The sequence below is a fragment of the Neolamprologus multifasciatus genome, chromosome 22 (assembly GCF_963576455.1).
Source record: "Neolamprologus multifasciatus chromosome 22, fNeoMul1.2, whole genome shotgun sequence".
In the NCBI taxonomy this organism is placed as follows: domain Eukaryota; kingdom Metazoa; phylum Chordata; class Actinopteri; order Cichliformes; family Cichlidae; genus Neolamprologus; species Neolamprologus multifasciatus.
This window is the reverse complement of record NC_140459.1, coordinates 2,469,914-2,495,353: the sequence shown is the minus strand read 5'-3', so window position 1 is coordinate 2,495,353 and position 25,440 is coordinate 2,469,914. Positions and strand designations below refer to the sequence as shown.

The window sequence follows — 25,440 nt, the reverse complement described above, 5'->3', positions numbered from 1 at the left end:
AAAGAAACAGTTTTTCTTAGCGATTAATGCAAATCATGCAATTTTCAAACTACAAATAGTCTCTTTATTTTTCACTTTTAATTTTCAGCTTCCATCAGAGTTTTTCCACCACAGTGAACATCCTGCTTTTATTGTAATTGTGCAATAAAGTCTAAACTACTGTCTGATTGTTCGGCGGCTCATCCGGCTTCTTATAACAGACTGAAGGGAGCGCTTTTCTTTTGTCCCCTTAATTAGTGGAACTTTGGTCCTGATTCGCCTCCACAGAGCAAATAAAATACAAACTGTCTGTGATGTAGTGGCAGCATTTTAATTAAAGCTGCTCGGCTAATCCTTTTAAGGGTCACTTCCAGAAGTTAAGTCATTTCTCAGAGTGATCTGCATGATAAATGCCAACAATTATGCAGGATTTGCAGTGAGGGAATAATAGAAGCGAGCACTGTCGTAGGCTGTGGTAAACTATATTCTGTTACATTATCAGCCATTAGCTGTGGAGGATGTGCAAAACTGATGTGTCTTTTTAATCAGTGTCCTTAACTACAGACGTCCACCTGTGACGTAGGTGTTTTCCCATGTGCGGAAAACTTTGTTTCCATACCTATATCACCACGCACACATGCAGTGCTGTAATTTTCCAAGTTTATATTTATGCTCCTGCAGTTCCTTCTTATTTTTATCCCATTTCTCTTTGATGTTTATTACAACTTGCAGCTGGAACGGCCCAGTTTCCCCACAAGGAAAACTGAGGTTTCATCAAAGCTAATCTGATCTAGTTACACTCAATTTAAATCTCTTTGGAGGGAGCTGAATGCCTGCAGCAACATGTGGTGCTTTTTTCAACCTTGTGATATGCAGTCGCTTAATAAACAGAAGATTTTTTCTGTATTTTAAAGCTTTTTGACAAACAAAGTTCTGCTGTCTATTACAAAGACATGAAGAGCTCTAATTTAGAGCAAATTAAGATTATTTTAATCCCAGCTGTGTCAGACGGTTCTGTCCCTGAGAGCAGAAATGAATGAACATCACAAGCGAGCGTACGTGTTTAGTGTCCGACTGACTGGCTGGCGTATCTCCTTCCAGCATTGAACACTTACTGCACTTGATAACACTGCTGTGATATCCAGGCTGTGACCCACTGGGATCTGTTTTCAGGTGGTCCAGGGGACACAGAACAGCGTGGAGCTGAGCTACCTGAACTCTGTGACAGAGTACCAGGTGGCTGTTTTTGCCGTCTATCGCAGCGCCGCAAGTGAAGCCCTGAGAGGAAGTGCTACTACATGTAAGTTTATATGTTTACGCATTCAAACAGATGGAAGCAGGAAACAAACACCGTGCAGCATCTGATGGTCTGTCAATTGCAACAATATTGGCGTCTTCACTGAGACACGTTGAAGCTAACGGTGACTTCTCTGCTAATGCTAGCAAACCTGGTGCAGTCAGCCTGCAGTCCTGTTGCCTTTGAGGTGGTTTCTCCAAAAACGGGGACCAGCTCTGCGACCAGTCATCAGTTTTTTCATGCATTAGTTCAGTATTGAGTGGAAATGAATGCAGTATTGTTGCCCCACAGCAACAAGGTCCTGAGTTCAATTCCACCATCAGGTCTTTCTGTGTGGAGTTTGCATGTTCTCCCCATGTTTGCGTGGGTTTCCTCCAGGTACTCCGGCTTCCTCCCACCGTCCAACGACATGCAGCTTGTAATTGATTAATCCAAATTGTCACTAGGTATGAATGTGAGTGCGAATGGTTGTCTGTCCCTGTGTGTTGGCCCTGCGACAGACTGGCGACCTGTCCAGGGTGTACCCCGCCTCTCGCCCTATGACAGCTGGGATAGGCTCCAGCGCCCCCGCGACCCAGAAAAGGAGAAGCGGAAGCGAATGGATGGATGGATTCAGAATTTCGTCTACAAACAGCTACACAGTTTAGCAGTTTCATTGTAAAGTGATGCAGGGACTAGGCAGCCGTGCTTTTATAAAGAGATGTAAGCAGAATGCAGCCAGTTGGCAATCAGCTGAGTCGAGTCTTGAGTTGCAACCTGACATCTTGTGGCGAAGTTGCGCTCATCGCTCATCGTTACAGACTGAGACTGACTCTAATGTGTTAGCAGTTTATTTGCATCTATGATCAAGATGTGATTACCTGCAAAAACTGGTGAATGAGTCTGAGAGCAACTGCAGTTCCTTTGAGTCAGACGGTTCCCTCCCACTAAGAGGCCTGAGCCAGTGGTTGAGGGTGTTTCACATTCAGGTGAACGTTTGGTGACCGTGACTCCTTCAAATTGTTCAAAGTGCTCCAAAAGGCATCGCCAGCACAAACACAGGTCAGGGACAAGATGAATTCATTAATACATTTTTAATTAATGAATGAATTTTTCATGTTTCTGTTGTAACTTGGTTGGTAGAGATTGATTCACTTTTGCATCTCAAGCGGCCGTTTGAAGAACCGTGACTACACCTTTGGGTTAGTTTAAACCACACGATGAAGATTTACCTCTAAATGTTGCAGAGGCAAATGAAATGTCCATTTGAGCCTCGTTTAAGAATTAAGTCCCGAATGAGGGATCTGAACTCTTCATTTTTCCCAGCATGCACCTCTTCCATTATTCACTATCGCTCTCTGTCTTAAATGGCAACCGTTGAAGTCGAGGTCACCTCCAAGACAGTCTTCCCCTGGGATCTTTCATTGTGCTGTTAATTCTCTGCATCAAACCATTTCTGCTCCTGTGCAGGAGAAACGTGTTCTTGCTCTCTCAGTGTTAACCTGCAGAGCTTTGAATCATTTATTTATTGCTTTGAAGAAACGGACCGAGGTGAGCAACACATCTTTGGTCTTTTCACTCAATTCCAATGAAGCCAGTTTATGACTGTTGAGTTGCAGCATCCGTAATAGCGCTGATGGAGCAGCAGATATGTGTTGTACTACAAAGGAAAACAGTGAATTTGGGCCATATAAGCTACACAGGTGTTTCATTATTTATTCGTGGCCCGATCCTCCTCTGACAGGACGCCTGTGGCGAGCTCTAATTCTGGTGGTATTGCCTGAGGCCTTGTGCTGACATGCGTAGCCCGAGCCAGAGCCTGGCTGGATTCTCTGACCTTCTCGACCTGGCGTTCGCTGACGAATGACAGGGGATTCCTCCCTGTTGGTCGAGGATGAATGCAAAGTCACGAGTTGACCTTGTAGCAAAGTTAATGTGCTGTGGCTGTTTGCTGGAAGCTGCCACTTCGGCCCTGCTGCACCGTCTGGTTAAGGCAGCAAATTAAACATGATGCTAGGTGCTAATTGATTTGGGGGTTTGAGCAGAGTGTGGTACAAAAGTGGAACATTTATCAAAGGAATAAGTGAGGACTTTCATGAAACCAGACCTCCGTTTCAATCACACATCAACTGTGCTGGTTTGCAGAGGCAAAACTACATCTTGATGCCCTGGCTGTAGATCTCATTAGTCTCTTTTCTAGTTAAACCTCGTTTGGCTCATTGCCGTGCTGGACAATGACCCGTGAATAACTGCTGTTTTTAACAACCCTGACATTGTGCATTACTGTTTAAAATACATCAAAGAAGATTTGGATTTCTGTTTAATCATGCATGAACTTACAAGACCTCATTTACTTCTATTGCTGCCGGAGAGCCGTAGGATAACGAATTCCTTAGAATTTAGAAAAAGGCAAGTTTTCTATGAAATGTGAATTTTCAGGACTTCTCTGGCCCAAAACAGTCGAATAGGGATGGGTATCGTTTAGGTTTTATCCGATACCGGTGCCAAACCGGTACTTTTGAAACGGTGCCGGTGCTTAAAGAATGGAGAACACAAACTTTGTCCAAAAACCTCTCATGTTCAGCTGTTTTTTTTGTAAAAAGATGACAATGTTAGCCTTTTCTGCAGCTATGGGGCATATATGGTATCACTCTTGGCTGGAAGCAGCTTAAACAATGGAAAAAACACAAACTTTGTCCAAAAACCTCTCATGTTTAACTGTTTTCCACTTTTTCTTTGGTCATTTTAGCCTTTTTGTCCAGGGTGAAGGGAGTATCTGCCATCAAACAAGAAGACAGCTGCATGTAGCTATGATGATGTTTGCTAGTTCACCTTACATGCATTAATGTAATAACGTGGTTAGCCTACTCAACGTAAATTACACACGAACAACATTAAGCTACTCACGCAGAGAAGAACGGCTGCTGCTGCATCATCATCCTCATCATTTCTGCTACACTGGCAGGGCTAGGGGCCAGGACTCTCCTCTTCGGGTTTTTGGGGGATGTTGCTAACTCCGGGTCGATAACAGGCACCACACCCGCAGTAGATGTGCTCGGTGTGAGGTCTCGCAGCAAGCTATCAAATACGGCGCATTTTTCTGCTTTTAAAAAAACGCTATGTGTCGCCAGGTGTTTCATCAGATTCGAGGTGTTACCTCCTTTGACAGCATCACAGTATCAGCTTAAAGCACTTGTTGCAGCTGCTGAGTTTGCATCTTTTGCTGTGAAGTACAGCCAGACTTTTGACCGCTTCGTCTTGGTCGTTTTTAATCTGTAGCTCTGCTCTAAAAGAACGTACGTACCTGGACCCGCCTACTATCCTCGGAAACGTAAAATGATTGGCTAGAATCTAAAGTGTATCACAGCTCAGGAAAAAAAAGCACCGAAATGTGCGCTGCTTTTCAGTCTGGTTACTACCGTTTATGTCAGAATCGGTGCCATCATGGCACCGGATACCGGTACCCATCCCTACAGTCGAAGATTAGTGTAAAAGTGCCAGATTACTGTTTTAGGTAAGATTTAATCAGCTACACTTCCTTATTGTTCGTCGTCATCCAAACCCTGTGCTTGTGTCCGACAGTGGCCCTGCCCACGGTGAACAACCTGCAGTTGTTTGATATCACTCACAGCACGATGCGAGTCCGCTGGAAGGCCGTCGCTGGGGCTTCTGGGTACATGATCCTGTACGCCCCGCTGACCGAAGAGGACGCTTCAGACGAGAAGGAGGTGAGGAGCGTGCTCGTGTGCAATGAGAGTAAATGTGAGGCAAAGAATGAGCTGCGTGATGCAGAGCAGGCTGCTCCCTGCTGGGCGCCAGCTCTGATCCAAAACAATGTTTCCTCAGATTTCTTTCCATCACACAACATTCCTCACAGGCCAGCTTTAAACTCTGATCCAAGTAAAATATCTACTTTATGTCATTTTAAAAGCCATTCAAATATAGTGTTCAAAACTTCTGAACTGCTGCCTTGTTTATTAATTGATGAAGTCCAGTTGGCCTCATCAATTAGTCCATATTTCAAAAAACGAGACGTCAAAATGTTGACAAAGAGACTTTAATCAGGCTGTAATGAATCTGAGAGGTAAGACTGTTAGTGTGGCTGAAAAATGTGGTTTTTAATATGTTACAACTCGGCATCGTTTATCAGAAAGACACGAGCTGAATTCTTGATGTTGAGACTGATGATGGAAAAAACCAAACGACTCCGCTGCTCCTGATGCGCCGCTCTCAGGCTTGGACACTCTGGCATCATCCAATGAAGGCTGCTCTCTGGTCACTGACGTATAGACCCAGCTCTCATCAGCAGAGTATTTCAACATGAGAGGCAGCAGTGATGCAAGAGCTGATATTTGCTCTTTGTCGAAGTTCGAAGCCTAAGTGCGAGCAGTCAGAACAAGACGTCCACCCAGACAGGAAGTGGTCCTGTGGTGCAGGAGGCGACCCTGAAGGAGGATCAACCAACTTTTTTTTCTCCATCTTTTTATTGAAGTTTTTTACAGTACAATACAAACAAATGTTGAACACCCTCACATTCACACATCCATCCATACATCAAACCTGCCTACATCACATTCAAATGTAGAAATGAGCATAGTCCTCACAGTAATACAAAAATACAATGGGTTAGGATAGACAAGATTTTCCCGTCCTTCCCTTCTTCTTTTCCTTCCTTTTTCAGGGATCAACCAACTTTAACTCAGGCGTTTTTAATCAAACAGAGTAACTGTACTGTATGACTGCACATCGTATACTTTATAGAAGCAGAATTCTGGATGTGCACTTTTCATATTGTCATTATGGTTTGATATAACCAATAACCCAGCATCAGGTTTCTGGTGTGATGAACAGTCTTTTGTTAGAGTGAAGATGAATAGAAAAACTTCAAATACCTGCAGGTTTGAGCAGAAGAAACTTTCACTGAGCAGAAATGAACTGAATGTAATCAGCAGCTCAGGATCATTCAGTTAAATCTCACAATTTAACTTTTTGACTTCACAGGATATTGTTGGACATTTGCATAACAAAGACTTTCTGCGCCTGTTGACTTTTGTCTGTGGTTTCGCTTCTCGTTTGGTATTTTTGTCTTCGGCGGTCGCAGCAATTCCACCTAAATTTGCTTTGAAATAGTCCATTAAAGACGGCGACCGTCGGAGCTGACAGACTGCTAATTTGCATTCAGCTGAATAAAGTTGACCTTCTTAGATGTCTTTGTAATTATAATTGAGTTGCTTCAAAGTAAAGGTCTGCTTTCATGTGCCGTTTCTCTTATTTTTCTTCATATTCTGTATGTTTGACTGCTTTGTACTCAGGAAGGAAACAAAGGAAGGGGATAGAAGGAAATATCAGATAATATTAGAGAAAGTGTGGCAGTAGAGAGTTTTTAATTCACTCTAATAAACAGCACGGCTGATCCTGAGCCACCTTTCAGTGTCCCCACCATGCAGGAGTCAAAAGAGTGCAGCCACCCTCTGAGTCACAGTAATATATCTTTAATAACTGTGACCAATTAGAGGACAAAACAAACCTTAAAGACTGAATAACACTTCAAAGAGAAGCAGGCACGCATACAAAGACTGATTGGAAAGAAGACATTAAAAGCAAACAGCAGGACCGACTGGAACATGGAGGTCTTTTGCAGGTAAATTCAGTAGTTGAGGAAGACGAGGCATTCAAAGGAGAGGAGGAGAGGTATGAAGGGCACAGGCAGCCGTCCTTATCCCTCCTTCTCCCATTAGACCTCATTATGCCTACCGTCACATTCCCCTCCAGGCAGAAAGCAATAAAAACAATTTAGGAAGGAATTTGGAATCAGGATGGATGCTTTCCAGTGGTGAGGATAAGCCTGGCTCTGAGGCACTCCGTCAGAGCCCAGGCTTGGCTGGCTCGTCCTCGTGTGGCTTCCACTTATGGGCCGTGTGGGGACTTGTCTGGGCCAAAGCCAGCCTCAAATCCAGCCCAGTTTGACTGGAGAAGTGCTTTCATTCAAACAGGGACCAGTGTAGGTCTGCACAGATTGAACCCGAGGGAGAGAAAGGACGAGCAAATGTGAACAAGAGGCAGATCTTAGAGCAGGATGCGACTCCAACGGTCCCCGAAGCTGCTAAATGCGTCCACGCCAAACAAACACAGCAGTGACATGAATGTGGTGCACGTAACAAGTCGAGCAAGAAATGCTGCAGCTCGTGTACATCGGCCCGGGTCCAACCCTACACCCACATCAAGTACCGCTCCAAACCTACTAGCTTTAACTGGGGGTGAGTGATGAAGCCAACTCAGAGTCCACACCGATGCAGACTCCACCTGCTTTGAGTCAGGAACGGAGGAAACTCCACAAATATAACTGTGGTTCTAAGAAGGGCCGGACTCTGCTGGGTAAACGAAAGCAAAGGGAGGAGATGATGTTTAAAGGCGGTGATAGAGAATAATGTTGTTTCAACAGGAGCAAAGTGACCTTTATTTAAGTAAAACTCCACGTAGATCCATTTTGATTGTTGATGGTTATGTAGGTCATGCATTTCCTTCCTCTGCACAGACAAGAAACAGGGTTAAGAAATTCCTCCTGTGTGCCAAAGCTACTTAGCAAATGTTTGACCTGAAGTCTTTTACGGTGTTTATCACAGAAAACGGACAAAATAAAAAAAAGTCAGCAGATTAAAAAGGTCACATTCTACTAAAAACACAAAACATGCTTTAATGCCTCTCCTGTAATGATGGTAGACGCTCTTATCCAGTGTTGGTCAAGTTACTTGAAAAAAGTAATCAGTAACTAATTACTGATTACTTCCCCAAAAAAGTAATCCAGTTACTTTACTGATTACTTATTTTCAAAAGTAATTAGTTACTTTTTAAAAACACGATTTACAACCTGAATAGGTGATAAAGTGATAGATCTTTCAGCCCAATTCTACTTTTTCTACATAATCATCATACAAAATGTAATCAAATGAAAAAGTCTCTTTTTAAAACTTGTTTTATTAGTTTTAATCTTTTAACTTTATGCATCAAGCAAACATTTAATTATCTGCAACATTCTCTGACTGGAAGAAATTAGTTTAACATTTAAACCTATTTTCTGCACATTCCAGCACATAAAATAAAATATTTTTGTGTGTTTACACTCAGTCTTTCAAATAGATGCAAGTAAAACACAGCAGAAAATAAATAAAGTCACAGACTAGCGGTCCTGTTGCTCTATTTTCACCTGTAAAGCAGGAGTGGGGTAGGCGGAGGGTTACCCTGGTGCAGGTGTGCAGCGGTCAGTGGAAGAATCCGCGAGTTTCTCTGTGAGTTTCCCATTACGTCGTAGCTACTCGGTGCTTGCTCGGAAGTTTAGGGGTGTTTTCGCTGTGAAAAGAAGTTTTCTTCCCACGCACAACGGACACTAATGTTTTTGTCACTTTTTATGGAATCAAACTCAAAGTAAGGTCAGTACTTCCACGCTTTAAACGCTGCACGCTCATACTCTCTCTGCACTCGATATATGATCCATTGTTGATCTGCACACAGCTGTTGTCACGAACGTCGCACTCGCTTACGTCACTGTCATGAGACATTCTCGCAAAAAATCACAGTTTTAGTAACGCAGTAACGCAGCGTTCCTACGGGAAAGTAACGGTAATCAAATTACTGTTTTTGCAATAGTAATCCCTTACTTTACTCGTTACTTGAAAAAAGTAATCAGATTACAGTAACGCGTTACTGCCCATCTTTGCTCATATCAAACCGAGCCAGAATTTGGAGTAGTAAGATGTGGACATGCAGCAGCTCTGGCTTCACTCTACATTAGTTAGTCTTCAAAGAAGAGGCTCTAAAATCGCTGCACCAAGTCTTTGTGAAGGAATAAGGATTTTTAAGGATGCAGAGTCGCTTTGATAGAATCCAAGAATAAAAATATGAAGTGAGAAACAAGCAGAGTTGGTCCTCTTTAAGCCATCCTATCTGATTGCAGCAGCTCTGATTCTGATTGAAATTCCTACTTCAGTGTGAGAAAGGCAGGGGCGTCCCAAAGCTCGGTTAGAGGCTATTCAGAAAATTGTCTCAGGATAAAAAGAGATAAAGCCTTTAGTTATTTAACTCGGTTACATCTTAGGCCAAAAGATAAGGTGGAAGTATTCTTAAATGAGGTAAAAAGTAAAAAAAAAACTGTGAAAAAGTATTAACAGTAGTTATTGATCACGTTGAACCCAGATTGTTCCTGTTGTACGTTGTAGTTCTCTAAGGAAACAACAAAAGCCACGTGTTGTATTATGTCTGCATCCAGTATGTTTGGCAGAATAAGCAATGGTAAAGTTGAATATTTGTGGGCACGCTGTGCAAGCAGCTAGTTGAGTTCTGTGTTGGCGATTGAGATGAAACAAATCGGCCTCTGTGGGGACAGAAAGATCTGTTTCAGCTACGCTACAAGCTCCAGCTGCAAAGCAGAAAACAGCCGATGTTTTTCTCACATTTTAAAATCGACCACCGCGGTGCTGCAAACACAGTTTCATCATCTTCCTTTGTTCAGAGTTTCAGCTCAGTAGATGTGGGACATACTATAAGAGCCTGATTGGCCCCTCCTGCTTAATGTAAAAGGAAGATCTCCATATTCAGAACTCATCTCATGCAATCACACGTTAATTCTCTGCTCGCCTGGACGAGACTGCTGATGATAGAAGAGCAGACGTGCAGAGAGATGAGTAACAGGGCGGATAAACGACTGCATGAAATCCACTGACAAGACGGAGAGTTAAAGGATCTACTAGAAAGTCTCTGCGTCTTTGCTAAATACACATACCTGCTGTGTGTGCGCAGGTGAAGGTGGATGGGTCGGTGACTGAGGTGGAGCTGGAAGGATTGATTCCAGCTACTGAGTACACGGTGACCGTTTACGCCATGTACGGAGAGGAAGCCAGTGACCCCATGACCAGCCAGCAGACCACATGTAAGTCTAACATGCAAAACACTCCCACCATCAAATGTTTCTTTGATCTGTTGTTAGCAGCCAATACATGAAGAATGAAGCCGAAATCTTCAGTTCGCCAAAGATTCTCACGTTGAAATGTCCAACTTTACAGCAGATACACATGCTTACCACCTGCAACAGGAAACCATGCTCCCCTCTGTTGCTCATTTCCTCCTTAGTAGCAACTGTACATGTGGTGATTTATTTATTTGACTGTCAGCTTAAGGCTTAAACTTGAGCATCACTCGAGGCACAGGCCCAGCCCGGCTCTCTGCTTGGTGCCACCTTAGCTAACAGGAGTTGGTCCTCATGGCCACTATTTGTGTTTTTGGTGCCATTAGTAGCTTTTTAATGGAATTATCTGATATCTGAACATGGATTATTATGTGGCCGATTGGTGTAATAAAGTTCATAAACATTCATAATAATAATCAAATAAGTTTTCTAGGATTTGCTAATAACACTGTTAGGTCTCCAGAACATTGTCAAGCTTTGGCTGAACCTTCGAAACAGGCGTCCAAACCAATCAGTAATGACAGAGTGGCTACATTTATGCTTTATATACAGCCTGTGGTTACCATGCAGACTTCACTGGTTGGACTGGTCCTGTTGGCAGCCATTAAACTTTGGCTGATTCTTGACTGAACGACATGGATCCACCTCAAACTCTGGCTGAAAAATAAAGTGTTGATCTGATCACCAGAGTTATGTAACGACAGTGTTGACGTCATCCAGGTCCAGTGTTGGGGAGTAACAGAATACATGTACCGCCGTTACGTATTTAAAATACAAAATATGAGTAACTGTATTCCGTTACAGTTACCGTTTAAAAAGGTGGTATTTAGAATACAGTTACTTTGTTGAAATAAATGGATTACACGGCGGTACTTCCCTGTTTCATATTGTGGCGGGTCAGGACTGTTTGGGTTTTGTTTGACAGCTACGTTCTGTTGTTCCAGGTGGCAGCGTTACGGTTGCCATGGTTACAGGGTGACGCTCTCTCTTTGCGTGTTTCCTGGGTGAGAGAGCGCCTGTTGTTGTTGTTGTGCTAAGCTAACAGGCAGAATGCTACAGGTATAGCGCTAAAGAATGTAGCATCATGGGCAGTGTAGTCCGTGCTGCAGGGAGAATGGACTGCCATACACGTTATGTGTCTGTGAGCGAGGGAGGGAGAAAAAGGAAAAGTACGAGCTGTCATCGAGCAGAAACGGGAGCTGGAAGCATGTAAATATAATAATAACCACTGCAGCCAAGAAGAGAGCCTGACGAGCCCAGCTGTAAGTAAGCTATTAAGACTCGACTGTACACCGTGTTCGTGTTTTCCTCCAAAAACAATAAGTTCTGTTGGAGCAGCCTTTCAACGCCTCTCTCTGTCTCTGCTAGCAAAGTTGACCCAGACAACAAAGTAAAGCTAGTTTTCAGCTACGAGCCGACACAGAACCCACCGTATTAGCCAGAGGTCCCTTTACTACGGTTCGGAGCCGCGGACCTTCAGTAACAGTAATAAATCACAGCAATAGTACATTCATGTAGTTGTAAACAGCATGATAATATATTAAGTAATCCAAAGTATTCAGAATACGTTACTCTCATTGAGTAATGTATTCTGAATACATTTTGGGGCATGTAATCTGTAATCTGTAATGGAATACATTTTAAAAGTAACCTTCCCAACACTGTCCAGGTCACACAAATATCAGCATCATAGTTTAGGAGCTTCAAGTGTAAAGAGTTATGGCTGCATGAACAATTTCAGTCAATATTTAAGCATGCAAATATTTTTTTAAAGACACAAGCATCACAAATATTCCACGAGGGCTTTGTAATCCTTCACACACTACAGCCGGATACAGTTTAAAAATGAGGCGCACAGTTTCCACAAAGTGTCCTCATCTTCTTTTAATGTCCTGGGAGTTGAGATCTGAAGGAAATGCAAACTGGTCCTCGCAGAAATAGAAATATAAGGCCGCACATATGCTTTGGTGAAATTCAATTTCATTAAATCCCCGACAGATTCTGTGACCCTTTGAACTCGAGTCGCTGCTATTCTCATCTCTGAAAGCAGCCGGCACATTTGTCATTTCCCTCAGGACGTTAACTGTCAGCTGTCTGATCAGAGGAAACCACATCTCCAAGCACTCAAACCGACACCCTCCATGTACAAACCTCCAAACCCTTTATCAGCTCATTTCTTTCATTATCTTTTTTATGTGTTTTCTAATCAGAGGGATCAGCTGCTGCAGACATATTTGCTTTTCATTTGCTGAGTGTTTGCTCATAGTTTCTTCCCAGACGGCTGCAGCGTGCTGAAGTCCTGTCCCAACACGCATCCTGCTCCTGACAAAAACCAGCAGCCAGCAATGCCAAACTCTCTACATGGCGCCAACTTTGATTCCCTTATTCCAGCTATTTTCTGCACCTCGCTGTCATTCTTTAGAGTTTTGATGAGAGTAACCCGGCGCTCCGCCCACCCTAAATCCCCACCGTGCTCACTAATTAACATTTTATGAAGTCTCCTTTAAGGTTTGAGGCCTGCGGCTTTAAGTCAGGGCATGTTTATGTCTTTACGGTGTGTGTAAGGCTTTGGATGCGGGTCAGAAGAGGACACTCTGTCAAATACATTTCATAATAAAATAACTTTTATTGTTCCATGCAGGCAGGACTTAATGCCCTTGAATGAAGATGGGACACATTATGTTTTGGTCATCGTCTTTGTATCGGCCCTGTTCCCTGAAATATTCCTTCTGCATTATAAAAACGAGGTTCCTCGTTAGCTGCACGCCACATGATGCAAATGACGGTCGTGATGTGCTTTTCACTCAACGAGCTTGTTCGTATTCGTTCAGTCTGCCTCTCTGTGTCATCAGAGGCCTCTCATCCCTCATTTCCTCTCGTCGTTTAACTGTCGTTTCTTCCATTGTTAAGACAAAATGTGCTTTAATGATCACCGCAGTGAAACGAGGCCGTCGCACATGCAAATGGATTGGATTTCTTTTTCTTTGAAGGAGCATGATGGAGATTAAAGATAAAGACTCATACAAAATCAGACTACAGAGAGCTTTGCACATCTTCCCACTTTGTGGTTTTACAAGCAGAAGCAGCTCGCGAGGCCACAGAATGCAGATTTGATCTTTTCATTGGTTGTTTGTTATTTAACTGTAGCTCTAAGTGTGCGCTTGCAGAGGTTATACATGTCATGAGAGACTTGAAACACTTGATCTCTTTTATATAAGAAAGGATTTAAAACAAAAAAGGTTTTTATCAATAATTTAGCTACAATAAAAAACTGAATATTCTTCTGTGGAAATGGGACCCTCAGAAACAAGAATTGCACTACAGAAGCTGACAGATGTTTGAAGGTTTCTTGTGCTTCCCACACAACTTTTTAATGACATGCAAATCTCCAGTTTGACTTGGCCAGTCTGTATCCGTCCATTTTCCTTTTTTTGTTTGTTTGAAGGTTTTTTGGGGATATTTTCTCATTGGTCCCCTTCAGCTCTCAGAGACATGGCTTCACTTTGTCTTCAAGCATGCTTGGACATGATGTGGTGTGATGCAGAATTCAATTACTAATCACACTGCTCTGCAAGCTGCCCCATCATTGAAGCAATGAGGCAACCCCAAACCACTGTTATGGGATTTTACTGTATTGATTGATTTTCTTTTGCCTATTCCATCTGTTGGTCTTTATTTTCTCCACAACACGTTATTTCAAAAGGCCTGGTGTTTAACTGTGTGTTCTCTGAAAAATGTCAACTTTGTTTTTGGACAGCAGGACCTTTTTTGTTGTTGCTGGCTTGATTCCAATGCATTTATGTGCAGGCACATTCAAACTGTAAATGCTCACATTCTGATGCCAACAGTTATTTGCAGATGCCGTTGTAAAACACTGGGGTTCTTGAATATGTCTCTTTGCCTCAGACGGTGTGTTGCTGGAAGTAAGTGAGGCTGTGTTAGCTTTATGGACAGAAGATGTAGGCATAGACAAGCGCTGAACGTTTTCTGCTTTGGTGCCCTCAGGAGCTAATTACTGCTCTTCGCAGAAGCTGGAGTTCTTCTGGCTTCATCGGGCAGTGACCTCCACCTTGTACTGGATCAACTTACAGTCGAAAGAGAAGTAGCTGGGATGAGAATTAGCACTTCCAAGGCTGATACCATGGTTCTCACCCTGAAAAGGGAGTTCCCAATCCAGGTCGGGGAAGAGTCGCCATCCCGAATGGAGGAGTTGAACTATTTCAGGGTCTTGTTCATGAGTGAGGCGAGAGATTGACAGAAAGATTGCAGCAATGTTAATGGTGATGCAGAGGTTTTCTTGGTCTGCTGTGGCAAAGAGGGACCTGAGCATGAAAGTCAAGCTGTTGCTTTGCCAGTTAAGCTATGTCCCTACCCTCACCTGTGGCCACGAGCTCAGGAGAATTAGATTGTGGATACAAGAGACAGACACAACACAGCTGATTTAAATTGTTAACTGACCTCCTCATGTCTTGAAGTTCTCCAGAGGCCTGGGTATAAACTAATCATTTGACTCAGGTGTGTTGATCCAGGGTGATTTCTAAAACCTGCAGGAACCGGCCTGGAGTTCCCCACCCCTGGTCCAGAGCCACATGGCTTTGACCTTAGTACGATGATACTACATACTCAAAAGTAGGGATGGGTATCGTTTAGGTTTTATCCGATACCGGTGCCAAACCGGTACTTTTGAAACGGTGCCGGTGCTTAAACGGTGCCCAAACCGGTGCTTAAAGAATGGAAAACACAAAATTGGTCCAAAAACCTCTCATGTTCAGCTGTTTTTTTGTAAAAAGATAACAATGTTAGTCTTTTCTGCAGGTATAGGGCATATATGGTATCATTCTTGGCTGGAAGCAGTGCTTAAACAATGGAAAAAACACAAACTTTGTCCAAAAACCTCTCATGTTTAGCTGTTTTCCACTTTTTCTTCGGTCATTTTAGCCTTTTTGGCCAGGGTGAAGGGAGTATCTGCCATCAAACAAGAAGACAGCCGCATGTAGCTATGATGGTGTTTGCTAGTTCACGTTACATGCATTAATTTAATAACGCGGTTAGCTTACTCAACGTAAATTACACACGAACAACATTAAGCTACTCACGCAGAGAAGAACGGCTGCTGCTGCCATCATCATTTCTGCTACACTGGCAGGGCTAGGTTCATCGGATTTAAAGTGTGACCTCCTTTGACAGTATCAGCTTAAAGCACTTGTTGCAGGCTGCTGAGTTTGCATCTTTTGCTGTGAAGTACAGCCAGACTTTTGACCGCTTCGCCTTGGGCATTTTTAATCTGTAGCTCTGCTCTAAAAGAACGTACGTACCTGGACCCGCCTACTATCCTCGAAACGTAAAATGATTGGCTAGAATCTAAAGTGTATCATTCCATACCAGTTGGTGGCGGTAATGCACCTTTCAGTTGTTTGCCAACCGCCAATAGAAATGTAAGGAAGAAGAAAGTGTATCACAGCTCAGGAAAAAAAAGCACCGAAATAAAGCACCGAAATGCGCGCTGCTTTTCGGTCTGGTTACTACCGTTTATGTCAGAACCGGTGCCATGATGGCACCGGATACCGGTACCCATCCCTACTCAAAAGTGAGCAAAACAGCAGAACCTTGATGTCAGAGCTTTAAATAAGATGGGTTCCACTAGGGCTGGGCAATATGGCCTAAAATCCATATCACGGTATAATTTGAAGCATGTGCCTCGCGGAGTAATCTGGGTCCAAAACTCCGTCGACTTCAGGTCCCAAAGTCAAACAAACACTGCGGCAACACTGAGAGTTAAAAACGGTCTAAATTCTTTCATCTTTGATAAAATGATCAGCGTTGCTGCTTTACCAGGTGTAACAATTAAGTTTAACATCCAGGCATCCATGAAAACAGAATTTATTAAACTCAACAGCGTTATAAGTTAGCAGGAAGTTAGCGGAAGTTAGCTCGCTAGTTTCCACCTAAACATGATATATCATGTTCTGACTGAGAGATTTCTGAAAAAATTCAAACATACAGCTCTGCTATCACTTCCAACATAAATGAAGACAGAAAACTAAACAGCAGTGATGTTTGTAGGGTTACTGAAGTTTGGCTAGCTGGTATATAATGATGTGCTACGTGATCGCTAGCAAAACAGCTACGTTAGCATAACATTAGCACAGTGAAGCTGGAGGCTGAACGCCAACTTTTTTCCACTTGATAAAAGTTAACGTGAGGAATTCTGATGATTAGGGACAAATGCAACTGCATGGCAGGATGCTGTAAAGGACCAAACTTCAGTCAGGAGAACAACTGAGATAATCCATCCACAATACGAGGTTAGTCATTAATATACTGCAACAACATGGGAACAGAGCAGCTGCAGAGAATTCAGCATTAATGAATCAATGGTAGGGAAGAGGAGGAAGCACAGGTTTTGGCTTTCTCCATATTCCAAAAGTGCTCCATCTCTTTGCCATTACTGCCGCCCAGCATAATTTGCAGATGATGTTGTTTGCAGCCGCTGCAATGCTTTCAACCAAAACAGGCACCGTCAACATGCGCTATCGTCAAAATCTCTAGTTGGCCAAATTTATACCGTTTATACCGCCCACCCCTAAGTTCCACATTTCACTGCCTGATCTGGAACCCCTAATTAAATTAAAGGAGCACACTTTTTCTGTATTGGTGATCTGCTTAATGAAACTTCATCAGAGCTGTTATAATAATGTCGAAAGCTCTGATTGGCTGAGCTGTCAATTAAAACAACACTAGAGTTATGTAGGTGTTGAGCAAAGCTGCCAGCTGCAGTGACACCCCTGAGCTGTAGCGTCATCTATATGTGTCTTGTAATACTTTATATGGAAACTTTAGCGACTTACCTGTTGTTAAACTTTTTTAATTTGCTTTTTGCTCGTTGCTGTTGTGACCCTGGGATACCCCGGTGCAGTATCTCACTGCCTTCAGCCAACTCTGTATTTCTCTCTCTCTGCTGCTTTGTTTTTAGTCTGACCCTCGGTATAATTGAGGTGAAGCACTGGTGGGTACAATCAGAATTATTTTCCTTTTCTTTTGAAGGAAACAGATCAGTGATTCTAAATGTAAAAGTTCCAAAGCTCGGAGAGAATCAGATTCTGCGGCTGAATTTTTAAAGTGAGGGCAGGGGGGGATTTTTCTAGACCTCCGAGACGGCGAGAAGAAATGAGAAAGAGAGGACGTTTAGGCAGAGCCTGAGGGAGTGCGGTGATGTAATGAGCTTCTGTCCACTTTATAATTAAAAGTAGTGGAGTCCAATAACCCTTGTACAAACCCCCACGAGTGCGAGTGTGAATTAGATAGACCTGCTGTTATCAGGGGTCACGATTTCAGGCTTCTCGTGAAGGCTCGGCTGTTTCGTTCTTTCGTTCTTTCTTCGCCTTTTTGCGACGTATACGTTCAGTTTGAAAAATATTCCATCTGCGAGGCCACACACGCTTTCTTAGTGTTGGATTATAACTATGCTAATATGAGCAACTGGGCAATTTATATGATTTAACGTGTTGGAACATTTTCTGAAAGGCACATTTAATAAAGTAGTATGGAGGCACAAAGCTGCCAGTCTCCCAAAGTCAAGGCAGGAACACTAAGTTTAATAAAAAATAAATTAGTGAAGGTAAATAAACAGGTTAATTCATTGGTATAAATAAAGAATAATAATATTGCATTATATGTCCAGTAATCATACTTAATCAACTGATTAACATATATTTTGGCTGATTCCATCCTCCATAGAGAGAGGAACTTATAGTCAGTTCACAGCTGTTTCTTTCCAGATGTTGTGTTTATGGTTTGCTTTCTGTCCCTCAGTACCGCTGATCCCAGCGAGGAACCTTCGTTTCTCTGAGGTGGATCACAGCTCTGCCCGAATCACATGGGACTCCGCCTCCAGGAAGGTTAAAGGGTACCGCATCATGTACGTCAAAACCAATGGAGTCCAGACCAATGAGGTGAGGCAACCCTGGAGGACACAGGTCATCAGGCTAGCTAAACGTGTCAGAGAGGAAGTAGTTACGTGTTCGGAAACTGTCGTTCCTCGATGAAGTTTAACTATTCCAGCAGAGCCTGATCATTGGTCCGGTATCTGTGCACATGACAAACAAACCGAGTCGCTTAGCAACAAATGTCATTGGGCTTTGGTCCTGTGTCTTCAGGTGGACGTTGGCCGTGTGACAGCCTGGCTGCTGAAAAACCTGACATCACTGACGGAGTACACTGTTGGTGTGTTTGCCGTCTATGACGAAGGACAAGCCGAGGTTGTGACAGACAGCTTCACCACAAGTAAGAAACTATAACAGAGATTGTTATATTCACAAGTATTTCTGAAATGGTTTCAACCAGAATTGTTGGTGTTTGTTTAGAAACCGTCCCGGACCCAGTGGACCTGAGGAGCAGTGACATCTCCACGAACAGCTTCAGGGTGTCCTGGGCTCACCCGGCGTCTGATGTGGTGCTTTATCGACTCACCTGGACACCCACCGACGGAGAAGAGAGCAATGAGGTGTTCATGGGTTTCTTATACGCTGTTATTGTGACTTTAAGCTTAGAAGATGAAAGAAAGTCACCTGGAAATCTTAAGATTCATCTCTCAGGATGGAAAACGCTCATTTTTTCAAGTAATTCAATGACCATTAAAACTCTTTATAAAGTTTTAGACTGGTCAGTGCTTAAACTAAACACACGTTGGCGGCGTTTCATGTGGCCAAATGGCAGTTTCTCTGTGTAATGTTACAGAGGGAACATCCTTATATGATCATATCACACGAAGCTGACTGAACACAGAAGACTGAACCACCTTCTGTTCTCCTCAAAGGACGATGGATACATGGCTTCATCCAGGCAGTGGACAGACTGAGAGGCTGCACCAGTCTGACTGTCACAGAAATAAGATTATTTTGCATCATCTCCGTAAAAATACGGAGCTAGAAATGAGCAGATCGGATCCTTTGAAACACTAACGAGCACTAACGAACGAAGCTGCTCCTGCCAGCAGTCAGGTTTAATAACCGTGTGCTGAGTTTGTCGCAGTCGTTGTTGACTGGCAGCGTCTTTAAACCTGATAAACACCAATCAAATGATTTCATTAAGATATGAGAAGACGTGAAAGCAGATAAAAGTCAACGTTGTCACTCAGTGAGTCTCTGAGAGATGATGTGGGCGTCGCCGGCCTTTGTGTGTCTTCTGATCTTTGTCTTAACTGATGGCGACTTTGCTTTTATGTACTCTGAGGTTTCATCAGGAAACTCTTAGAGTGAAACATTTTTGAGCATCTTCTTCTGTCACCTGTCTGTCTGAAGCAGATTTGTTGTCCTGTCGTTCCAGGTTTTGGTGAACGGGAATATCAACACGTACCTGATAAAGGGACTCAGCCCCTCGACAGAGTACGAAGTCCTCCTCGCCGCCATTTACGGGAACGAGCTGGAGAGTGACGAGGTGATCCTCGTGGAGTCCACCGGTAAATTTATTGTTACAAAACCTCAGATTTCTTCACACTTTCATGTTTGTTGTGTTTATTAACGAGACTGTTTGTCTTCTTTCTGTTATTATCCTCTGATTTTATCCTGTGAACCACTCGGAGGAATCATCAAAGGATCCTTTAAACTTTCTGAATTAATGAATCAGTCGCATCAGTGACATGTTTCTGCATTTGATTTTCAGCTGAAAAAACAACCACCATCGCCACGACAACCACCACCGTAGCAGGTAATTAATCCCGGGATGAATTTGGATCTTTTTTCTCTTCTCTCCATCGTCTGCGTTTCATCCTTCATCAACTCCTAACATCCTAAGACTTTCTTTCATTTCTCACTTCTTCTTTTCCACCAACGTGTTGCTGAGGTTTAATGTAGAAACAGTTCACTGGTACTGGTGAAAATGCCTGATGTTCAGTTCTCAGACTGGTTAAGAAAACGCACTGAGGCAGTGTTTGTGGTCCTGTGCTGATGAAGAACATGGGTGATAGATGCCTTTGAACTGTTGGTGTGTTTTTATCAGCTCTAACTTGCATGAAAAGAAGGATTTTCATCAATCAGCAGCCCTGTAAGTGCACGTGGAACTGCAGACTAACGAGTGCTCCTGGGAATTCTGTAGGCAACAGAAATCTTTCAGGATCTGTCGAATAATGACTCGGAATTTCAAACGCAGTACGTGGGCCTGAAGATCATTTTTTACTGCTGTGAAATTTTCCAGACTAAATAAGAAAAACCAAACTGTTACCTATGGATGCAGTTTGGATCCAGTGTAGTTACTCAGTATCGATTATTTAGTCAGATTTTCAGAGTAAAGCTGCAAATATGAGTAAATGTCTGGTTCAGGACAGAGAAACGCAAACCAGCCGAAGTCGTCTCAGTTTGGATTTCGGGAAACGTCACTAACCTGTTAACCCTTTAAAGCCGGTCGGAGCGGACACGCTCCATTTAACTTAACTATTTTTAAATCCCGGTAGCTCTGCAACCACGTGAGCTAGCACAATAATTTTTTTTGCATATGAAACCGGAGGAGTTGTACTTACATCTTATACCATCAGCTTGTCCTCGGTCACAGTTTCCTTCCACATATAGTTTTGCAAAAACTGCATAAAAAGCACTTGCAGCAACAAAAACATAATATTCCAGAAACACGCTTTGCCGATCCGATCAGCTGTTTGTAACACTTCCTACATTGGAATAGACGTCAGCGCGACTATCGCATGTCCTCCACGACTTGGCCGAAACCGGAAGTGACGTCATTTTGCGGAAATGTAGTTTTTTACCATCAGGGCCTCATGAGCCTATACTGGTGTTTTTAAAAGTTATCTTTGACTTTATGACTTTCTGTGTCGTTTCTGGGATGCTTAGGACTCATATTGCACTGCTGGAAATAGTTTATTTTGATGCATATGCTGCTTTTTTGCAAATTTGCATTATAATATTTATTTTTGTTTTTCCTGCAGTATATAAAAATTGGTGTATTTCAAAAATAAAACTATGAAGACACTCAAAATAATTTCCTGTGGTGGGAAACTATTTTGTGCAACTTTTTTGTATTTACAGTTTTGAGGGATAAGCCTCTTAAATTTCTCTAACTAGAAATATATGTTAAAAAAACAAAAACGATTTTCTATTTTTTTGTAGTTTATTGCGCTTTTTTGCAATTTATGTAATTACTATGCACTTAATGCAGACATATTATTAAAATCTGGGCTGTAATGGTTGTATTGATGTATAGCAACTTGAAATGCTCCCAAAAATGGCTCCACAGCATGTAAACATATAATATAAGCTCTGGCGGACTTGGTTCTATGGTCGGTCTTAAAGGGTTAATGACGTGATGAACAGATGTACAACAAATCTCGACAGGATGGAGAGCAGTTATTGTCTTATAGAAATCAGAGAAATAAAGATAAAGATAATAATATTAGGACTCGTGTGATAACACTGTGGTTTGTGTTGAAATGGCAGCATTGGGAAAAAGGTTCCGTGTAAGTGACGCTATAAATGCTGATATTATAAGATCAAAATTCTGAAACTGTAAATCAGATAAGAAGTTTGCTCCTCCTGTTTCACTGATAGCGTCTGCAAATCTGTTCCTATATTATCAGAGGGAGGGCGCGTTGTTCCGATATGTTCTCCGAGGGAACGTTTCGATATTCCGAAGACACTGATGTGATATGAAAATCTGAGCAAATTAAATGCCAGAATGATGACATTTTGATACCATCACTTTCTGAGATAGGCTGCGACAGCTTCACGCTTCGCCGAGTTAATCTTTGAGTCACTGATCTGCAGAGTTTCTCTGTCCGACCCTTCAGCTCCTCGGTACGGGGTGAGAGGCATGAAGATCGATGAAGAAACCACGTTCAGCATGCGGGTGTCCTGGCAGCCCGTCGACCCCAGAAATGTTCGACATTATCGACTGAGCTACATCAGCGCGAGGGGAGACCGAGCAGCAGAGACGGTAAGACGGAGAGAGACACTTCATTTCATAATAATTACCTTCAGGTCTGATGCTTTTCATTCCCAGCATCAACACTCAGCAACACTATCTTAGCCTATAGGAGTCGCACATTAACAAAGTCAACAAACAATCAGCCCCAGCACACAAACACCACCTAAAAACAACAGGAAACTGACAGCGACGTGTTGTCCGTCCTGATAAAGCCTTCCCCTCTCATTTAAAATAAATGAAAATGTGGCAGCCGTCACGACCACATCACCAATTTGCAGAAGTTTAATTTGCAGAACATTTCCAGCCGTAAACTTTACTAAGTCACGTTTGTGTGATTCCTTTGAATTTTATGCTCTGAAAGTCAAACTCCTGCAAATTCATACAACAGAACAGACAAAAGAGCATCAGTCTTCACAGGAGGAGGGTGGGAGATTATTGATGAAGACGATGGCAGGCCCTCAGATTTGAAGTCCTCCTTGGAGAGAAAGTCGTTGCTACTGAAGTTGATGGCAGGCCTTCAGAGTCTAGTTAAGGGGAAGCGACGAGAGCAGGAAGAGGATAATGATGATGAAAACAGTGGCAGACCTTCAAAGAGAGCGAGGTAGAGAGAGCCTGGCAGCTCCTGCAGTAATGAGCAGAGAGAGAAGGGTGGGTGACGGCTTTTATAGAAAACAACACTGTGCCACAGGCGTGCGTGACGATAAATCAATAACGGCGTACAATCGTGACCCCGAGCGCCAGAAATGTCCAAAGGGAGCCAAATATTATTTTTAATAACGAAATATGACGTGAAAGTTCGCTCACGGGTTCTGCTCCGGGTCTCTACCGTAACACCAGAAACTGTGACTTTTATTGCCAGAGCTTGCTTTCATGCCTACAGAGTGACTCATGCGACCCGTCAGGATGTCGGACCAACACTGAGCACAGGCGCAAAATCCCAGCTTGGCTTTTGTCCCGTTCCACTTAAATGACAATTTAATTAAAGGGGGGAAAGGGCATCGATGCTTTCTGCACAGCACACAGGAAGGACGCAAGAAAGAAAACAAGAAAAACCTCTCGAGAGTGTGATTTTACCAACAACACGTGCATGTGGGAAACCTGATGTGGAATATTCCGGACAAAAGTGTTAGTGACGCCTGGAATCTGGGTGTGTGGGGAGGGGCTGTACTTTAAAAGATAGTTGTCCTCAGTAATCAGGGTCAAACTTCACGGTTCCTGCTCAACTATTCAAGACCAGAGATGGGTCGGATTACAGTAACGCGTTACAAGTAACGCGTTACTGTAATCTGATTACTTTTTTCAAGTAACGAGTAAAGTTAGGATTACTGCTGCAAAAACTGTAATCTGATTACTTTTTCAAGTAACGAGTAAAGTAAGGGATTACTGTTGCAAAAACTGTAATCTGATTACTTTTTCAAGTAACGAGTAAAGTAAGGGATTACTATTGCAAAAACTGTAATCTGATTACTTTTTTCAAGTAACGAGTAAAGTAAGGGATTACTGTTGCAAAAACTGTAATCTGATTACTTTTTCAAGTAACGAGTAAAGTAAGGGATTACTATTGCAAAAACTGTAATCTGATTACTTTTTTCAAGTAACGAGTAAAGTAAGGGATTACTGTTGCAAAAACTGTAATCTGATTACTTTTTCAAGTAACGAGTAAAGTAAGGGATTACTATTGCAAAAACTGTAATCTGATTACTTTTTTCAAGTAACGGGTAAAGTAAGGGATTACTATTGCAAAAACAGTAATTGGATTACCGTTACTTTCCCGTAGGAACGCTGCGTTACTGCGTTACTAAAACCGTGATTTTTTGCGAGAATGTCTCATGACAGTGACGTAAGCGAGTGCGACGTTCGTGACAACAGCTGTGTGCAGATCAACAATGGATCATATATCGAGTGCAGAGAGAGTATGAGCGTGCAGCGTTTAAAGCGTGGAAGTACTGACCTTACTTTGAGTTTGATTCCATAAAAAGTGACAAAAACATTAGTGTCCGTTGTGCGTGGGAAGAAAACTTCTTTTTACAGAGAAAAAAACCCTAAACTTCCAAACAAGCACCGAGTAGCTACGACGTAATGGGAAACTCACAGAGAAACTCACGGATTCTTCCACTGACCGCTGCACACCTGCACCAGGGTAACCCTCCGCCTACCCCACTCCTGCTTTACAGGTGAAAATAGAGCAACAGGACCGCTAGTCTTTGACTTTATTTATTTTCTGCTGTGTTTTACTTGCATCTATTTGAAAGACTGAGTGTAAACACACAAAATATTTTATTTTATTTGCTGGAATGTGCAGAAAATAGGTTTAAATATTAAACTAATTTCTTCCAGTCAGAGAATGTTGCAGATAATTAAATTTTTACTTGATGCATAAAGTTAAAAGATTAAAACTAACAAAACAAGTTTTAAAAACAGACTTTTCCATTTGATTACATTTTGTATGATGATTATGCAGAAAAAGTAGAATTGGGCTGAAAGATCTATCACTTTATCACCTATTCAGGTTGTAAATCGTGTTTTTAAAAAGTAACTAAGTAATTAATTACTTTTGAAAATAAGTAATCAGTAAAGTAACGGGATTACTTTTTGGGGGAAGTAATCGGTAATTAGTTACTGATTACTTTTTTCAAGTAACTTGACCAACACTGTTCAAGACGTCTGTCTGGTTCTCGGTGATGAGGAGAGTTTTGACTAAAAGTCCCCGTGAGGAGGCAGACATGTTTACAGTGTGATTAGTTTTCATGATAAAAGCTGCTTCGAATCCTAATTAAAGACAAACTCCCAGATTTCCTGTCTTTAAACTCTGCTCACACACACACACACACTTTTACACGCATCACAAAGACATTTATTCTGTAATAATTGTCTCTTTGGTGTTAATAAATGTAGCGCATGGCTTCCGAGCTTCTTTGTAATCCTAAGTGGTCGGGTGTTCCCTTTGCCGGGTTAACGCGTGTCAAATATCTCCAGAACCGTCTCATCTTCCTGTGACGTTTGACTTCACCGGTGTGTGTTGTTGTGTGCCGGTTGTGCTGCCACCGCACCAGAGGCCCACTCTGGACACAGGTCCCGCTTCAGCCTTTTCATCCTGACAATAAAGAGCCACCAGCTGCTCGCACCGGCGGCTTGTTAAATGAGATCTCTTATCAAAGCGCGAACAGCTGTGGCCTCTGTTTGGCAATCCGGTCAGGTTATGAATCACCAAGTGCTGCGCTCAATAGCTACTATTTAGATGTGTATCTGCTGCGGGGGGAGGAAAACACCTGCTTTGTTCAAAGTTTCACTCTGTGGC

General features: G+C 42.6%; 1 protein-coding gene across 7 annotated transcripts in view; it reads left to right on the top strand.

Moving 5' to 3' along the window:
• The window catches only part of col14a1b (collagen, type XIV, alpha 1b), a 209,136-nt gene that overhangs the window by 81,195 nt on the left and 102,501 nt on the right, over positions 1–25,440 (top strand). For all 7 annotated transcript variants that reach the window (XM_085149183.1, XM_085149181.1, XM_085149180.1 and 4 more), the window contains 9 exons: positions 1,153–1,279; positions 4,838–4,983; positions 10,049–10,178; positions 18,027–18,166; positions 18,371–18,497; positions 18,578–18,717; positions 19,539–19,671; positions 19,875–19,919; positions 22,006–22,151. In XM_085149183.1, coding sequence (XP_085005309.1) covers positions 1,153–1,279; positions 4,838–4,983; positions 10,049–10,178; positions 18,027–18,166; positions 18,371–18,497; positions 18,578–18,717; positions 19,539–19,671; positions 19,875–19,919; positions 22,006–22,151 — 1,134 coding nt within the window. The remainder of the gene's footprint in view (positions 1–1,152; positions 1,280–4,837; positions 4,984–10,048; positions 10,179–18,026; positions 18,167–18,370; positions 18,498–18,577; positions 18,718–19,538; positions 19,672–19,874; positions 19,920–22,005; positions 22,152–25,440) is intronic.